This window comes from Amblyomma americanum, chromosome 10 (genome assembly GCF_052857255.1).
Source record: "Amblyomma americanum isolate KBUSLIRL-KWMA chromosome 10, ASM5285725v1, whole genome shotgun sequence".
Taxonomy (NCBI): Eukaryota; Metazoa; Arthropoda; class Arachnida; order Ixodida; family Ixodidae; genus Amblyomma; species Amblyomma americanum.
The window spans coordinates 121,081,926-121,101,112 of record NC_135506.1 but is presented as its reverse complement, the minus strand read 5'-3'; the positions used below and the strand labels follow the sequence as shown (position 1 = coordinate 121,101,112).

At 53.4% G+C, this 19,187-nt stretch overlaps 1 protein-coding gene and 1 pseudogene across 1 annotated transcript; both read left to right on the top strand.

The window, feature by feature from the left end:
- Nucleotides 1-5,114: 5,114 nt before the first annotated feature.
- Nucleotides 5,115-8,322, top strand: LOC144106444 (uncharacterized; annotated as a pseudogene).
- A 4,254-nt stretch (nucleotides 8,323-12,576) lies between these two features.
- LOC144108040 (uncharacterized) lies at nucleotides 12,577-13,502 on the top strand. Its single transcript, XM_077641322.1, has 2 exons — nucleotides 12,577-13,072; nucleotides 13,135-13,502. The coding sequence occupies exons 1-2, from the start codon at nucleotides 12,781-12,783 to the stop codon at nucleotides 13,266-13,268; spliced, it is 426 nt and encodes a 141-aa protein (XP_077497448.1). The 5' UTR covers nucleotides 12,577-12,780; the 3' UTR covers nucleotides 13,269-13,502.
- Nucleotides 13,503-19,187: the final 5,685 nt, after the last annotated feature.

Sequence of the window (19,187 nt, the reverse complement as noted above, 5' to 3'; positions counted from 1 at the left end):
AAGCTCAGCCGGAATCCAGCTACCTGTAATGACAGAAGGGGGCGGCCGTTTGGTGCCTTGCTTTCGCCGGTTCAAGCCAGAGAAAGGTTCAGAGTCAGAGCTAACAAACTTTATACAGCACGAGACGATACAAATGAATTCACACTAATACACAAGATTCTCAAAAGCAATACAAAACATTCAACTAAAGAGGCTACTACAAACAGGTTTAACAACATTTTAACAATGGACGAGTGATTCAGAACAACTAAACACGAAATTATTCTCCGGGTACTGTCACAGACCGACATCTGGAGAGTCGTCCCGTAGACGTGCGCCGCTCTCTCGCAGCTCTGCGGGCTTGCCGAACAGTGGGCTGACCCAGGGAGCCGATCAGTAGCACTTGATGACTCGCTGCATGCAACATTAGCTAGCTTCCAGAAGCGACGTCGGCACGTGACCTCAATTTATAGGGCGCGACGCGTCTGTCTGTTACAACGCGCCAAAGCAGGTGCGCACATACACGGCTTTTACAGCACAAGTGTCCTCTCTCCCTCCCGCCGAGGCACGCGTCGTCATTGGTCAAGTGCGGTGGAAACGTCTGGAACCTTCTACAGGCGTGGTGCAGTAGGTTGGGCGCCCGCCTCGGCTGCGGGAGGTGGCTGGTTAGAAACCCACCGCCGGACACCCACCGGTAAAAATAGGTACAAGCGGCCCCCCGACCTGGCGCCCGACTTTATTTAGGGTTGTTCGCTTGGGAGAAGCTCCGTAAACCCCGCTGCGCCCCTCGAGGGCCAGGCTCGTTTCGAACGACCTCGCAGCCTGCTAAGGCGCGTTTATAGTCCGGCGTAACGCCGGCGTGCGCGCTGCACGGCGACATCACGTCGGCCAAAGCGAGACGCTCTATACTCCAACTGCGCTTGACCGCTGACGCGTTCAGCGGCTTCGGCGCACTCTGACCACACTGGCGGAGACTTAATTGGAGCATGTCTCTATTTCGCGCCGAGTGCGCTAGTCGTCGCCGGCCCGGCATGACCGGTCCGGCTCCGTGGCGAGGCGCGCATTGTGACCTCATGTGTCTCCTCGGAGCACCGCCACTGCGAAATCGGAAGTTCGCGGCCAGTAAAGCTTTCGCTTTGAAAGAGATTTGGAAGGGCCGTGACTCCGCTCTCCTCCAACTCGTTTGTTTGCGGCTCCATTTCAATACCTTCGGCAGTTGGGCGGAGCATTTGTCTTCGAGCACTCGGCTAATTTAATCCATTCACAGTGCACACATCTGAAGGTACATGCAAGTGCGCGAGTGATCCCGATCCAGTGGACCCCGTACCTCCGGAAACGTGCGGAACCCGTTGAAGCGCCGTGCATCGGTTTTACTTTCAAGCCGCCAACTTTAAACGCGAGCACCCTTGTGCACCCACTCGTGTTTTGCGGCAAAAAAAAAAAAATAATAACTTTGCCCTTGCAACCGTGAGAAACCTCCCCGACGACGCCTGCTGCACCGTGCAACAGCGCCTTGCAGTCTCCATTGCAGTCTCTTCGGAGCAACCGAAGGGAGCAGACGTCGGTCGCTCGCTTCCTCGGCTTTTCGCAGCCCGTACCCGGCGCCTCGCGCTAGTGTCGACTTAGCCGCCGGCGCGGCAGGTTGCGCGCGGCGCTCGCCCAGTCGAGCACGTGCGCCCACCGCAGCCGCGACGTGCTCTGTCGGCGCCTGCGGCCTTCTGCCATCCTGTGTGCCCAGTGATTGTGTGTGTGCCCTGTGCCTTGGTGCCCTGATTTTGGATTTCGCGTCCAGTTCAGCAGATCCAAGGCCCTTTCTCCACCCCAGCCGCCCGGTGTGGTGCCAACCAGGAGCCTCGATCTACTGAAGCCTTGCCAGCGCGCCGCTGTAGCAAGTTTTTCGTTCTCGTTTTGCTAACGCGGCTTCCTCGAGAGGTTACTGCCCCTCGCTAGCAAGACCTGTTTCTCTTTTCCTCGTTCTAATCATTCCCCTGCGTTCTCGTTGGGTTTTTTCTTTGTTCTCTTAGCACGTAATCCTCACGTTTTTTCCTCTAAATTTTTTCCCCTCTCTCCCCTCTAATATTAACATCTCCACACCCTCCCCTTGCTTATCTGCTGTTCTTTGTGTCTAGCTCTTCTGGTTAAGTTCACCTACTCCTTAGCCCTCATTTTCCTCCCACGTGTTTTCTTATTTCTTTGCTCCCCTCATACTTGTCTTTCCACATTCCTTCGAGCGCATTCCTTACCCCCTCTTCTTTGTTTATTTTTGCTTGCTGTTCGGGCAATTTGGTATTTTCCCCTGTTGTTTCTTGCACGTTTCTTAACCTTTTTTCTCTACCGTTTCATTGTTTGTCGTCTGCTGTTTTTTTGTGCATTTGTTAACCGTTTCTTTTTTTCCTCGTTCTCATTTTCTTCCTCGCTCTCATTGTCCCGTTTTATTTTCCCCGCGTTTTTTTTTTCTTTTTTTTCTCGTTTGCATTTGTTAACCGTTTTTCTTCCCTCTCTCATTGTCGCGTTTTGTTTCTTTGTGTTTTTCGTGCGCATTTGTTAACCTTCTCTCCGTTCCTCATTGCCGTGTTTTGTTTTCCCGCGTTTAGTCGTGTGCATTCGTTCACCTTTTAATTCCCCCCTTCCCTCCCTGCCTATCGTCGTGTCTGGTTTTCCCGCGTTTTTTCTTTCGCATTGGTTAACCGTTTTCTTCCCTCTTCCTTTTATTGTCGCGTTTTGTTTCTTCGTGTTTTCCGTGGCATTTGTAACCTTTTCTCTCCCTGCTTCTCATCCTCGTGTTTTATTCCTTCGTGTTCTCGTGCGCATTTGTTGACCTTTTTCTCTCCCTGTTTCCCATTGCTGAGATTTTTTTATCGTGTGCATTCGTTCACCTTTTGATTCCCCTTCTCTGTTCTTTTGTGTATTATTTTCCCGCGTTTTTTGTGTTTTTTTTCGCGTTTCTTAACCGTTTTTCTTCCCTCTTCCTTCTCTCATTATTGTGTTTTGTTTCCCTCGTGATTTTTACCCGTGTGCATTTGTCAAGAGTTTTTTCCTTGTCCTGTTCTCATTCTGTTAATTTCCCGCGATTTTTGTGTCCATTAGTTGTGGGGTGGATGGGGGAGATAAGTACGTTCTCCCCACCCAAACGCTGCTGACACGGTTCAAAGCCGCCCGGACCCCACCCCGTGATCGCGTACGCTACCGAGCGCTCGCCGACCACGGCGGGCCTTGCTCTGGGGGAACAAAGGAACGACACATTAACTGACACAAACAGGCATTTATTGCTACAGCAACAATAACGCCAGCTAGCAACAAGGTACGCAATGAATCAAGGTCGTCCGACTCACCAGCAAGGTTCCGAGCGAATGTTCGCCCGCGCTAGGGCAAGGGATATCAACTCCGAAGGCCGGACGGGACGAGTACGGGAGCCTGTCTCCAGTCCCTTCCTCGCCCCGCCGGCGAAGAGCGGAGCCCTGAGCGACGCGTCCGCTCAGGCCGATGATCCCAGCCGAAGCCCCCCTGCCCCCTCAGGGTCCCGCGCGCAGGCTTTGGCAGTCTGCGCGCAGCGATGCTGGCGCCCTCTCTTGCCAGTTAATGTAACTCACAGGGAATGCGCTCAGCCTCGAGGTGAGACCGCCGCTGCACGGTGCCTCGCGGAAAAGCAAACTCAGGGGGCTGCAGGGCGGGTCCCCACATAGTTAACCCTTTCTTCCTCCTGTTTCTCATGGTCGTGTCTTGCTTTCCCGCGTTTTTTTTCGTCCGCATTTGTTGACCGGTTTTTCTCTCATTGCAGTCTCTTGTTTTCCCGCGTCCCTTTTTTGCACATTTCTTAACCGCCCGGCTTATTCCTCCTTTCTTTTGTGATTGTGTTTATTCCTTTTCTCGTTTTTCTAGCGCACTTCTCTCCCCCTTTTTTGTTCCCCGTGCCTCTTGTTTTCGAAATCGCAGGGGAGTCCCATCCCACCATGGCGGACGACTCTGCGAGCCATCACCCGGACACCAGGCACTCCTCCCGCAGCCGGAGGCGCCCGTCCTGCCACCAGCGGTCCGCCAGTCTGGCATGTGAGCCAGAATTCTACCTCCGCCACCTCCGCCTGTGGGTGGGACCCCTCCAGGAGGAGTACAACAAGAGCCAGCGTGCTATGGCACCGCCACTCTTCCTGGGCCCGCCCAAGACCCCTCATCCACCAACCGGCAATCAGGCTGACACTATCCTGGATGGCCCCGCTGGCTCCAGGCGCTCATCGCCCGAGCGCTCCCCCTCGCCGGTCGTCACGCGCCAATGGGCTCAATAGCTGAAGACACGCACCGACCAACTCCCGGGTCCCAGGCGCCAGCCGAGGAGACCCTGCCGTCCCAAGCTTCAGGCCAAGGAGGCGGCTGCCGCCTCTGCAGGGAGCCCCGAGTACCTGGTTAGCCCTACAAACGTAGACGCTCAGCACACCAGTTCTCTTGCAGGCGACTTCCCCGCCCACGCGGAGCAGGATGCGGTCGCTACTGCCTCGGTGGGCCCACCTCCTGATTCCTGCGGAGAACGCTCCCAGGCCCTGGAGTCGCTGCTCGTGGCGGCCAACCAGCAGCCCCGTGCTGAGACAACACCACCTAGACTATTAAGGCCTCTCCACGATTTCTTCTCCGACGCGTGACGTCACCGCACTACGACGCGGGAGCAGCCACCGCCGACCGCTGCGGCAGCACCTCCTGGCGGCCGCTGCCGCCGTTCTCCTCCCGCGCTGTTTCAAATTGTTGAAGTGCGGAGTACTCCGAGGCGTATTTGCGTATAGCAAATTGAAGATAATGAATTTCACCGTTTTAAAAGACATGAAAGATATCTGGTTCAATGTAACAATCTTCGTTCGCATTTCTGGAAACTGTTCAATCTTTTAAAAGCTTCCTTTGTGCAGTTTTTCTAGTAAATTGTTGAAAGCAATCACTTGAAAGGAGACATCGCGATTGCTGTAAACATCACTACCGTCGTGTTTGAACATGTGCTGCACGTGTCGTGTGTTACATGCTGTACCTCCGCCGTTCTTTCTTTCTGAGTCATTTGCTGAAGCTTCCTTGCGGGCTGTGAATACTCGAAGTGCAATACTGGGTAACGTATGTGAAAGTGCTGTGCGCGTGTGACAATTCCTGAGCCATTTGTTAAAATGCCAGGACACTGTTGTGTTCCCGGCTGCCGTGGGAATTACGATGGAGAAAAGACTGCGCGCGTCTTCACTTTCCCAGCTGATGCTGACAGAAGGAGGCAATGGTTGAAAGCCATTCCACGTGCTTATTTCGAACCCGGAAAGCGCTCAGTGGTAAGTCGAAAAAGCGTGATATTTATTCCGCGACGTAGCTGCGTGTACATAATGCGCTACAACATGGCCTAGTGGGCGAGCTGGAAATATTCTAAATTTGAAATATTTCACTGCGCTAATTGCTATTGCACCCATGGAATTAATCATCTTAACCTTATCTGCGCTGGGCTTTGCAGGTCTGCGAGCGGCACTTTAAAGAATCAGACATTCGGACTTCTAAGTATGTGGACTCAAAAACGGGCAAAGTCGTCGAGGCAAAATTGAAGATCGCTCGTCTCAGCTCCGACGCCATTCCCAGTGTATTCCCGAACTGTCCCGCGTACCTTTCTGCGCCCGCCACTACGTCCCGAGAAGCACCGACTGAAAAGAGAATGCGTCTTGAAGCAGCTTCTTTACGAGATGCCATCGCCATGTCACTCCAGACACACGAGGAGGAAGAAGCAAAGAACAAGATTGACACTTTCCAAGTTCTACTGGAGTGCCTTCCTCAAATCAAGCTTTCTGATTTTTGAAATGTTATTTCTGGACCTGCCTGCGTCCCTTTTTTCAATCTTGCTGTTGATGACGTCCCTCGTGTTTTGTCGTCAGTCACGGTCTTAGAGAACCTCACGGTGAAAGTTCATTACCGAAATGTGCAGCTGACTACAATTGATGGCATAGATACCATCCCTCACACAGTACATGATATCCGTTGCTTGATAGGTCTGCTGGATGCTGTAGAGTCGTTTCACGGAAAATTGTTGTCTAAGCATGAAGAAAAAATTGATGGTTTGCTTAAGTTGGCACTTTCTCTGCTTGAAGATGCCTTAAATTGCGAACTAGCAGATGTTGAACAACCCAATGCGGTTAGTTTTTTGAACGAGCAAGTTTCTCTTCTTGTCAAGCATAGCAGGTCATCCCGGTATTCTGCAGAGTTGCTGGTATTCTCAAGCATTTTATTTACAGTTTCTCCGCATATTTATAGGTTCCTTCACAGTTCCGGAAACCTTAGATTACCTCATCAATCTACAATACGTCGTATATGTAACTCATACAGCGTAAGCCCGGCAGCTGAACAGCAAGGCACTTCTTTCCTATCGTATGCAATGAAACTTGTCGCAGCAATGACGGAGCATGAAACAATTGTTTTACTCATGATGGACGAAATTCACCTGCAGCCGTATTTTGATTATAAGAGAGGAGTAATTGTTGGTGCGGCTACAAATAGCCCTAATGCAGCAAAAACAGCCCATGTTTTTATGATGCAAAGCTTGCTTTCGCGTCAGAAGAATGTTGTGCACATAATGCCAGTAGAGCGCATCAACGCACAGCAGCTTCACACTATTCTGCATAGCATCATTACTCAGCTAGAGCATGTTGGGTTGCGTATAATTGCAGTCATAGCTGACAATAACTGAATCAACCGGAAAACAATGTCACTTTTTGGGGCCCCCTGCAAACTTCAGAGTGTGTATCCACACCCTGCAGACACTAAACGTCCTCTCTTTTTTTCTGATTAATCCTGTACACCTAATAAAATGCGTCAGGAATAACTGGATCAATCAGCGAAATGCTGGAACATGCATTTTCTTTCCTAGCCCCACAGGACCTAATATAAAGCCACCTATACTTACAGCTTCATTTAAAACACTTCGAGAACTTCACTCGAAAGAACAGGGTCAGCTGACTAAATCAGCACCAAAACTTTCGTCTAAATCTCTGAACCCATCGAATATTGAGCGATAGAATGTCAAGCTTGCGCTAAGGATTTTCAGCCCGTCTACGGCAGCAGCTCTGCGAGCATGTGGGCCCAGACTTGAGCTAGATCATGTGTCTGGTACTGCACAGTTCCTTGAAACAATAAAAAAGTGGTGGAACATTGTAAATGTAAAGACATGCAACAAGGGTACTCGACTTCGCGATGAGCTGCAGTCACCGATTACATCAGCGTCAAGTCCACAGATCCAGTTTCTGTTAAGTATAGTGGAGTGGCTAGATCTGTGGCAGTCTCTCAAATTTGACACAGGCATGCTTACAAGAGAGACTCACAGTGCGCTCCGACTCACGACAGACACCTTGGTAAAGGTGACTAGGTATTGCCTAGATGAAATGAACTTCGAGTATGTACTTTTAGGAAAGTTTCAGACTGATTGCTTGGAAGAGAGGTTTGGCAAATACCGCCAACTCTCCGGTGCGCAAAACCACATTTCCATAAGACAAGTCTATGAGTCGGAGCGAAAGCTTCGTCTGCAGAACATTCTGGAGCTCCCAGAGTTTGAGGCTGCAACAGATGCGGTGGCAGTAAACGATGCAGTACTTGAAGTGTTTGACATTGAGGTAACGGACGACGATTATGCGAAGGCGCCAAATCTCCCAGCAACCACTTACGTTGCTGGCTATTGTGTCCACGCTGCGTTCAAAAAGCTGTCATGCATGACTTGCAAAGAAAATTGAATGCTATAAGATGACATTGAAGTAGAAGGTGGGGAGTTAGTCAAGGCCATGACTCGTGGTAGTCTCAAGTTTCCACAGCCTGCCATAGTAAATGCTGTTCTTACTGCTGAGATAGTTCTTGACAAACTGAGAAGCGAACAGCATGCGACACAGTTTCATGCACTACCAAACCAAAAGGAGGTTCTCTTGGCACTCACACATGATGTGTTAAACGACGGCATTGACTTTGATGTGTGTGAGAATGGGCACACTCCACAGTTGGTAATGCACTATGTCCTAAGTGCAGCAGCAAACACGCTTCTAAATAACCCTTGTAAAAGAAAAATGATCAACTTATAGTTGAAAAGGCTGCAAAAGAAAAAGAGAGAAAATTGAAGACATTGAAGAATTGACTACTCTGTGTGTTTGTGACTATTTTTGTTAGTTTTTTTTAGTTTCGAAACCAGTTTTTGCGTTGTATTATTATATATTCTGCATATTTTCTTTTGTTTGCTTTCTGTTTACAGCTTTTCTGTTGTTGGCTTCACTAAGCTTCACTTACTGCATTTTATGATTCAGTGCTGTAACAGTTTCCTTACCTCCTACTCCTACTGATCGTGTTTCTCATCTGAAAATAAAATACGACTTGTGAAAGTCCTCCGCGTTGTTCATTTTCAATAAAAAAATATTACGAACGTATCTTCACACATGCGCGCTTTGATATAAAGTCAGTAAAAGTCTGCTAAAATGTAACTGCTTATACTTTCAAAGAAACAAGAACAAAAAAAACATTCGGTTAGGGTGTGGGCAAGCAAAACACGATTTAAAAAAAAGTAATTTTCTTTTCGAGAGACATAATCAGTACATTGAAATGCGCGAAATGCGTGCGAACGCGGAAGCCGAACCTACTGGGCCGTCGCAGTGCGGTGACGTCACGCAAACGTGGAGAGGCCTTAAAAGTCTAGGTGGTGTTGGCTGAGACCTGCAGTGCTGCACCCCAGTCCGAGGCCCCCCTGCGGACTCTCTCCTTCCTGCCTCCAGCCAAGATGTTGGGGAGGTAAGGAGCCTGCCCCCCCCTCACCTCTACTCTCCTGAAGCAGGTAGCCAGAACCATCGTGGCGGAAGGGGTTGGATCCTGGTTCAACGCAAGGCCAAAAGCCCAGCGGCCCAGTGAGGCTCCCGGTATTCCACGGTGCTCTTCCAGCCTCTCCAGAGGTTACTTTCTCTTCGAGACGTGGTGAAGGAAGATTATAGCTCCTTTCTGTACTCCCTTCCCGGAGTCCTGGAGGTCCGGATCAATCGGCAGCGCAACATCATCGCTGTTGACGTCTCCAGCGAGGAGTCTCTGGCCGGTCTCATGGGGCTGAGATTACTCCTCTCCACCCCGGTCAGGGCTTTCGAGGCTTCCCGCTTTGATGGCCACATCGGGACGATCTTCAGCGTGGACCCGGCGGTTCCGGACAAGGGCATCGCGGACACCATAGAGGCCTCCGTCCTGAGTATCCGGCGCCGCGATGGCGCTGTTACCATCCGTTTCGGCGCAGCCCCCCTGGACTGGATCCAGATTGCCGGATTGCAGTTCCGTGTTCGTCCCTTCAAGGCCAGGCCCCTGCAGTGCTCCCAGTGCGGCGGGTACAACCACGTGGCCGCTTCCTGCACAAGGTCTCAGCGCTGCACCTTCTGCAGCGGCCCCCACCACCACAGGGACTGCACTGCCGAGGTCCCCAGGTGCCTCCACTGCAGAGGGCGCCACCGAGCAGTGGACCATGCCCGTCTCCGCTGGAAGGAGCAGAGCCAGCTAGGTGACCACTGCCCTTCGCGGGACTGCCAACCCTGGTGCCCGCCGCGCCTTCATGGCCGAGCTCCGCCAACAGCACCAACCCAACAGGGAACCGGGGCCCGCGACAGCCAGGGACCTCAGCTACGCTCAAGTCCTGCAGTCGCGGAGCTCCAGGGTCCCCCGCCCTGCAGTCCGGATCCCAGCCCCTACCCGGACCGTTACCCCGGACGCCCAGCAGTCGGTGACGACGGTTTTGCGGCTGGCCGTCCAGACCCTCCTGCCACATCTCCCCCCTACCTCAGGGGCTCGAGGGCTGTGTGAGGCAGCTCTCGCTGGAGAGAGCCCCTCCAGCGGCAATCATGGCCAGCCGTAAAGGTCCTAGGGCAAGGCCGCACGTCCTGCAGTGGAATGTGAATTCCCTGCGGGCGCGGTATGCCGACCTTAATGATCTCCTGTTGCAGGGCACTTTCAATTTTGATGTCCTTGCATTACAGGAGACCCGTGTCCCAGTGGATGCTGCCCGCCTCCCTGGTTACACGGGCTGTGCAGGTTGCTCCAGCTGCACACTTCAGACCTGCAGTGCAGCCCCCTGCCTGGACACCTCCCACTTGCAGGAGAGGCCCCGCGCTGCCGTCTATGTGCGGAGCAACCTGCCACACACACCGTCCTGGATGTGGCCTCCCAAGACATGGGCCCCATGGAAGTCTGTGCTATCCACGTCCGCCTCGGCCGCACGGACACATCTGTGGCCTCCGTCTATGTTCTCCCCGGTGTCCCCTGGGACCCTTCCTGCCTGACGGCTCTCCACTCCTGTCTGGGCAAGGATGCTTCGATCTGTGGTGATTTTAATTCCCACCACAGGGATTGGGGCAGCCAGACGACCTCTACCCGCGGCAGGAAGCTCCTGGACGCGGTGTCGGCTGCCGGTCTCCACGTGCTTCGGCCCAGGGCGGCTACATTCGTCCGCCCAGCCCACTCCACGGTCATCGACCTCGCCCTTCTCTCGGAAGCCTGCCGCTACTACTGGATGCGGGCTGCAGACTCTCTTGGCTCGGACCACTTCCCCATCTTCCTGAGCCCTTCCTCCGACAAACGTCCAAAGGACAGGAAGTATCGTCATCAAGTGGTCCCAATTCAGGGAACTCACTAAAGACATCCCTTTTGCAGGGGACTTTCTGGATTGCCTGAACTCCTGCGCCCAGGTGGCCACGGTGACTCCACAGCACAGGCCCCTGTCCCCGACCTTCGCCTCCGCGCTGCCAGGCGTCGAGCAGAACGCAAGGCAGAGAGAACGTCGTCGCCTGCGGATTGGAAGGCCTACCGCAGGATTGATGCAGCTAGCCGCCGACAGGCCAACCGACGGACAAGAGAGAGCTCGGCAGGCATCTGCCGCTCTCTCCAGACCGCTCGTCAGTCATCCAGGGCCTGGCGCCTCTTCCGCTCCCTCTTGCAGGTGGTCACCAGCCGTCACCCTGTTCTGGGGGCAGCCATCGCCCGGGGCGTGTCCTAGCAGGCCCTGGCCGAGCAGCTGGCTGACCACTTCTCTGTGGCGAGCCTCGCAGGTCCCATCCTTGCACTGGGTCCCCCTGCCCAGCCCTCTCCCGGACGACCCCCTCTTCCGGCAGGCCTATCCAGTTCTTTCGCAGCTTTGTGTGATGCACCATCACCCCCTACGAGCTCCACCGAGCCCTCCACGGCTCTAAGCAGAAGAGCGCTCCTGGCGCAGATGGGCTCACTTCGCAGATGCTGCGAAACCTGGATGCCCCTGAGCAGGCCCGCCTCCTGGACGGCTTCAACAGCATCTAGGACAGCGGGATCTTGCCTGAGAGCTGGTCCACGGCCATCGTTGTTTCGATCCGGAATGCGAGAAAACCTCCAGGGCTCTTTCTTCCTACCGGCCTGTCTCGCTGACCTCGGCGGCCTGCAAATCCGGGGAATTCGTGGCCCTTCAACGCCTCTCCTGGATGGCCAGCGCCTGTGGCTTCCTCTCTGAGTGCCAGACGGGCTTCTGCAGGCACCGCTGCACGGCAGATTCCATCGCCGACGTGGCCTCCTGCCGGGAGGAGGTCAAGCAGCAAGGGGACGTCGCCCTCTTGGTCCTCCTCGACGTCCAGGCAGCCTTCGACAGCCTGCCCCACTCCTCCATCGAGCAGGCGCTGGACGAACTCGGAGTGACCGGGCGGCTGCGTCAATTCGTAACCGCATTTCTTTCCAACCGCTCCATGCAGGTTCGGATTGGGGGCAACATGAGCTCTCCGCGGCCCATCACCACCGGGGTCCCTCAGGGCTCAGTTCTCAGCCCCTTGCGCTTCAACCTGGTCATGGCCGGCCTCCCGTCCGCCATCCAGCAGGGTCTTTGCCACAGGGTCCTCTGCTCCGTGTATGCGGACGACGTCGCCCTCTGTGTCCGGGCCTCTCGGAGGCACATCGCCTCTGCCAGGCAGGCCCTCCAGCGAGCCCTCGACGAGGTGCAGTGCTTTCTGGCGTCCAGGTGCCTGGTGCTCTCTGCCACCAAGTCAGAGGCACTCTTTGTCCATCCGCGGGGTGCACGGGCCACGTCGCGAATCCGTACCTTGCGGATTGACGGCACCGACCTCCCCTGGAGGCAGCAAGTGAGGTACCTTGATCTCACCATCGACCATCGCTCACTTGGATCCCAGCGGACAAGCCCCTCCTGCTCCACCTGGACCGCGTCGGCCGAGCAGCCGAACGCCTCCTGGCACGCGGGAACGGCTGTTCTTCTACCTCGGTCATCTGGCTGTTTGAGGTAGCTGGGACGTCAGCGGTGCTCTATGCCCTTCCTCTGGTGACTCTAAGGACCACCCGGCTCCGCCGCATCGAGACCCTTCGGCGGAAAAGAATCCGCCGTCTCCTGGGAATCCCACAGAGCTCCCAGATCGTAGCCACCCTAGCCGAGGCGGGGGTGCTCCCATTAATTCTACTCTTACAGAGAGGCCTCGCACACACGGACCGGCTCCACCGTGTTCCTGACGGCAGAGCCCTCCGTGCACGCCTCTCGGTACGCCCCCACTCCATAATGGGCATGCTCTCCGCCGCCTATATGGAGTCCCTGGGCCCTCCCGCCAGCCATCCTGCCCTCCGCCCACCACCTACGCGTCCTCCCCTGCAGGTCTCCCTTGACTTCAGAGGCACGTCGAAGCGCCACACACCAGCTGCGGCCCTCAATCAGACCGCTGCTGCCTTCCTGGATGAGATGAGAAGGGGTCCGCCCTTCTCTTCACCGATGGCTCGGTGCTACCAGCCACAGGACAGGGGGCAGCGGCACTCGTGGCTCCGCAGCTGAACGCGACAAGTACGTGCATGCTACCATTCCCAGGCAGTTCCACTGCGGCTGAGCTGGCCAGACTCCACCTGGCAGCGGACCTTATTGCGACCATCCCACCTGGTCCAGTCGTGGTCCTCTGTGACTCCCGGCCAGCCCTCCAGCTGCTGTCCAGGCCTCTTCACAATGTGGCCACTACCTCACTGCTAAGGGCCCGCCTGCAGACACTGGAGGATGCTGGCCACCAGATCTACTTGCATTGGGTGCCGGGCCACTCCGGTATTGAAGGCAACGACCTGGCCGACGCTCTGGGCAAGTCTGCCCACACCGGTGGGTCCCCGGTATCCTTTGCAGTGACTCAACATGACTTTGCCTGCCCCCTCATAATGCAGATGGTACGGGCCCTTCACCCCGACCGGAGGATTGCGGCCTACAAGCCATTCCGCCGGCTCTCAGACCAGCTACCCAGGCGGGACCGAGCCCTCCTTCTGAGCCTCCGCATCGGTTGCACGTGGACGCCCTCTAGGTTGTACGCGTGTGACAGGGCCCACTCTCCTGCCTGCCCCTCCTGCGGGGACACGGGGACGCTCGGCCACCTCCTGCTGGCGTGCCCGACCCATGATCCCCCCAGGCGACGACTCGAGTCGGGATACTGGGCACTCGGTCTCCCGTCTACCACGGAGCACGAACTCCTCTTCCAGGCTCGCAGCCAGCTCCTGGCGCATCGGGTTTTCCTCTCCTTCCTCGATGAGACTGGCCTGAGCATCCTCCTCTAGACCTTCGCCCCGTCCAGCACGAGGCGATGGATCTGAGTGCACCGAGGCTCCTCTCCCCCCCCCCCCCGCCAGGTGCTTGCACACTTTCCCAGTGCACCGAGGCTCCCCTCCCTCCCGCCCGGTGCTTGCACACACTCCCAGTGCACCGAGGCTCCCTTTCCCCTGGCCGGTGCTTGCACACGCTCCCAGTGCACCGTGGCTCCCCTCCCTGTTGGACGCTGACGTTGCTGCGGCGGTGCGACTCCAGAACGGCTATGGACATCCACGGAAACTGCGGCGGCCCTCCCCTCTCCCCCCTACATCCCCCCCCTGGTCCCCAAGAGTATTGCCCAAAGCGCCAACATTCGTCGAGACCAGTATCCCCCTCCCTTCTTAGCAACAACCACCACCACCACCACCACAAACCCTCACCCAGCCTCCGATGGGCGCGACGTGCCGACCTTGTCCTGGCCCCTCGCGACTCCCCGCACTGGAGTTAAGATATTTAATTAGCAAAAGCTGCTCACTGAGGAAGGGGGGAAACTACCCGCCGGCGCCTAACCTAACCGTGCTCCCTCAAAAGCATCGCACGCTCTGTGCGGCTGATGTCGCTGGAATGCAGGCCGGAGTTTACGACAGAACTTCGTTGGCGGTTTCGGGAACGGGATCCATCGTAACGCTGGCAAGACGCCGGTGCAAACGTAAACGATGCGACGGTAGCGACCCCCGATTGATGCCTTCAACGTGCGGCGGTGGTGGCTTTCATTTCGGCTGCTGGTAGACCGCACCGCTACCCGTCAGAAATCACGGAGTCTACGTTTACGTCACGTTTCACGTCATTCCGTCCTCTGACGTCATAAGAGGACTCCATGACGTCATAAGAGTGCGCCGAGTTTGAATCGGAGGGCGGGAAAAACATTTTCAACTTCGAATCCCAATTTCCTTGAAATAAATGCATCTTTCGCTCCTGGGCAAGCGGCAACAAAGCCATGAAATGCCGAACTATCAGATTTTGCTAACAAAAAATATTGATAGAGTTCTTCTCACTGTCCTTTTAAGCGCAAGAATCATAAGCTGCATTATACTTGCTTCGAATCGTCGTTCTAGTCATTTTGTAGATATTGTATTTGTGCATCAAGGTATTAAATCAAACGCTCTTGCGTGCGCCTAATTCTATGTTTTGATTGCAAAGTGCATGCATGACACAGTGTGCCACAAGTGCGTAATAGTAACCATGCCATGCGTTCGTACTTGAATATGCAGCTGTTCATTTGGCGTACACCACTTTCTTTCCACTATATCACACATAAGCGCAACGATAGCAAGTTAACGGCACCGGTACGACAACAGTGAGCAGTTGCCCGCCGTGATCACCTATCGCAAATCATAGATATCCGCTATACTTCGCCAATCGTCTCGAAATAACGATAATATTATTATCACCGAATATTTACTCTTACTTTTCATCTAAACTAGAAAAGTAATGATTATGAAAGGTGAAGTCCAAGCTCCCATGCACTGCAAGCGGGGCCACCTCTATCTATGCGCGTCACGCAGCAAACGCGCGCCTAGCGACCAGCCATTACTCCCTGAACAGGGGGGTAATGGCACGGCACGCTTCGCAGGCCATCGCGCGCTCGCCGGCCCGATGTGTTCGCAGGCACACGTGAGCGCGCCGAAGTTCGCGCTTTTTTTTCACGCTCTATTATTAAACACAACCACAAGAAAGTGATGCGACATGCGTGACTCTGCCACGAACCACATTTATCACTTTCTCGTTCGAGTAATGAAAGCACTAAACGTGAGCGCTTTCGGCATGAACAATCAAACAGTACTCCGTGCTCCTCAATACGGCAGTTTTTATTAGGCTGTGGTTTGCGTTACGTTTTTTATTCAATATTTTCCAGCTCGCTGACGCTCCGCTAAATGTAGATTTGACCTAGCACGGCGCTCTCGCGGAAATACTGTTCATGACGCTGTTGTTCGGCAATCGAGCGAGGTAAAGATTGCGGTAATTTAGTTAACGAAGTCGCTTCACGAGTGATTGAGTGGCTGCGAAAATGCAGGAAAATTTTCCTTAAGGCGCGTTATGTATTTTTTAGCAGGTTTCAGACGGAAAATTTTGAGCTTGGCTCGTCGGAGTGATGCACACGCCGCGGCTTTCTTGCTGTCATTACAAATTTCACGTCTGCTTGAAAGAGAAGAATTTTATTTTCTAGTTTTTTTCGTTAACTTTATTAACAACTGCAGAAGCGAGCCTGGCCAAGGGTTTTGCTTTAAATATTGGGGTGATTGCTGGCGCCAACAGAAGAGTTTATTAAGTGGCGGAAAGACACGATATTCTCTTTATGACTCATCTACGCTAATCCCTCGAATATGTTCAAGGAATTCTTCAGATGCCTGTGCTGAATCAATATTCAGCACTGTAAAGCGCGATAAGAAATGATGTATTCATGCTGTGACTAAGTGAGTCTCACGGAAATGATTTGTACTCTTATAAACTACGGAGTTAAATAATCTGATGTTATTTTGAAAGCAGCATTCAATGCAGTTATCATAACAACTTCGCCTGCGATAATTCAAAGCTCGCTCTAATAAGCACCTTTTCTGTGACTCGCTCCTCAGGTGGCATCGGATCTCGGAATAGCGGTAGAGTTGCGCGCAGTCGCGACAGTGGATCGAGCGCCTTAATCTGTCTAAAGATTCACGCCCCCTATAATCCCTCAGACAGACAGATAACACCGTTAAAGCGACCGCGCTAGATCTTTGGGGCACACGGGAGAGAGACTGCGGTACGCGCTACGAAAATCAACGTGTTTTCTATTCTGCACAAGGTCAAGAGCACGCGTATTTACTAGCGAAAAAAAAAATGAACGTCGACGATGCAAACGTTTTTCGCGGAAACCTATACTGCAATTAGAAATTAAAGGGGCTATAATAGGCGTAATCCTCACGCCAGCAGACGCGAATAGAACACAAAGAGCAATGCCATGCCATGCCATGCCAGATTAGCATGTGAAACGACGCACAATGATCAGTGAATTAAGCAAGATTATCAGATGTTGTATATCCACTTTTTTCCCTTCAGAAATCGCGAACAGTGCGACACCACTTTCACTGTGGCTTGTGCAGTGAAATGAAGTTGAGTTGAGTTGAGTGGTTGTAAACTACCGGTGGGATTAGCCTTGCAGTTGCTGCCGGCAGTTGCTCCACCGTAGCGACACTTAAATAGAAATCACAGAAACACTGTCCGCAAAAACCCAAATAGACACTCCTGAGGTCACCATGTGGAGGCCAAATCCGTGTCCTGCAGGTAAAGTAGAAGAAGGCGAGAAGCATCCCTTCTACTCGACTGGCTCCCGCGCGGGAAAAAAATGTCCTGAAGAGAACTGTGAGGAACTTCTGCCTTCTTGAGGGATCCGAATAACACAGCCCGTTCCGCGTTGTACAAAGTACTGCACAAGAGATAATGTTCTATGTCACCACACACACCACACGTTGAACACAATGGTGACAACGCTAGGCCAGTCTTATACATCCACGCCGGCGTACGAGCAGAATCCGTGCGAACGCGGTGCAGCGAAGCGGCTTGGTACCTTTTGAGACCCTTGGTCACACATGGCTGATGAGGAGAGCTCCACAAAGAACTGAAGTGGCACAACACCACATATCTGAACATTTGCTTGACTTCATGAGTGACTCCATGTACTGGAATCCCGGAGAGAGCTGTATGGGCGAGGTTGTCTGCTATCTCGTTGCCTAAGACACCTATGTGCGAGGGCACCCATTGAAAGCGTATAGAGAAGCCTTTGCTATGTAGATTATGCACCAGACGTAGGGATCTAAGACTCAAGGCATCAGGGGGGACCCTTACTCTAACCTTTGAAGGGCAGATTTTGAATCCGTAATTATGACAGTAGGTTGAGGCGTACAACACCGTAGCTTCTTTAGAGCTGCCTCAATGGCAACGCTTTCGGCCATTGTGGAGGACACGACTTTAGTAAAACGAACAGACCAATCATACTTCAAAGACGGAATATGAAAAGCAGCTGCACTACATCCTCTGACCTGGTCCACAGAGCCGTCTGTAAAAATTTGAAGATGACTGGCATATTCGGTCTCAAGATGTTCCAGTACGAGCGAACGCATTGCCGCTAAAGGAGTGGGCTTGGCGGCACGGAAATGATGGGCCACACTTACCTACAAAACTTTTCCATCTTGCTTGTGCAGTTCCTCGGGCTGTGCCTTCAGGCTCCTTCCGGCGAGCCTTCCCTCGTCCTGACACCCTTCGTCGACTCCTGCTGCTGTGGTGGTTTTGCATCCTTGGAAAGCCTTCCCTGCGATCTACCGCTGCATTTCTCGGACGCGCCCCGCTGCCGCGTAGCCAACGCATCTGGCGACCGCGCAGCACAGCTTGCGCAGGTGTACCTTCCCCTGGATACGTCGATCTGGATAGAGCCTCGTTATCGGGATACCAGCCTCGTGACCAAGCTATCTTCACCTCAGCTCACCGTTATAAAGCCCTCCCACAGCAATGCGCCCTTCAGTGGGCTAGGCGGCACGGAAATGATGGGCCACACTTACCTACAAAACTTTTCCATCTTGCTTGTGCAGTTCCTCGGGCTGTGCCTTCAGGCTCCTTCCGGCGAGCCTTCCCTCGTCCTGACACCCTTCGTCGACTCCTGCTGCCGTGGTGGTTTTGCATCCTTGGAAAGCCTTCCCTGCGATCTACCGCTGAATTTCTCGGACGCGCCCCGCTGCCGCGTAGCCAACGCATCTGCCGACCGCGCAGCACAGCTTGCGCAGGTGTACCTTCCCCTGGATACGTCGATCTGGATAGAGCCTCGTTATCGGGATACCAGCCTCGTGACCAAGCTATCTTCACCTCAGCTCACCGTTATAAAGCCCTCCTACAGCAATGCGCCCTTCAGTGGGCTTGGCGGCACGGAAATGATGGGCCACACTTACCTACAAAACTTTTCCATCTTGCTTGTGCAGGTGAGCAATCGCCATTCTTTGTATGCAAAACGCTCTAGTAACCGCTTTTTATTCGTGCTGCCAAGCCCACACTACGCATGTAATATTGTATATGACTGTTCTTGTGTGATATCTGACTTGCTCTTGATGGCCGGTGATATTGAGCCCAACCCTGGGCCTAACACTCAGCCATCTGCATCTGACCTGCTCAATGCCATCAAAGAAGTCCAGACTGGGCAGTTAAGCATGCTTGTAGAGCTAAAAACCATAAAAACATCTCTCTCGGAGCACGAAAAAGCCTTCACTGAGGTGAACAGCCGTCTTTCTAAAATTGAATCAGATGTCGCCTCATTTTCTTCAATTAAATCTGAAGTAGAGAGTATAAAGTCTACAAAAGCCGAATGCAAGGCTGAGATCGCAAAGCTGACTGCCCGGCTGGACGACGCCGAGAACCGAGCACGGAGAAATAATCTAGTGTTCTATGGAATTAAAGATTCTAAGGATGAATCATGGCAAGATTCTGAAAAAATAATCATCGAGCACTGCAGCCAGCATTTGGACGTATCGATCGAGCCTCGGGACATAGAACGCGCCTATCGTCTTGGCGCTTTTTCACCAAAAAAAAAACCCCGACCCGTTATTGTCAAATTGGCCCACTTTAAAGACAAACAACGAGTCCTATCGTCATGCAGTAAATTTAAGGATACTGGCTA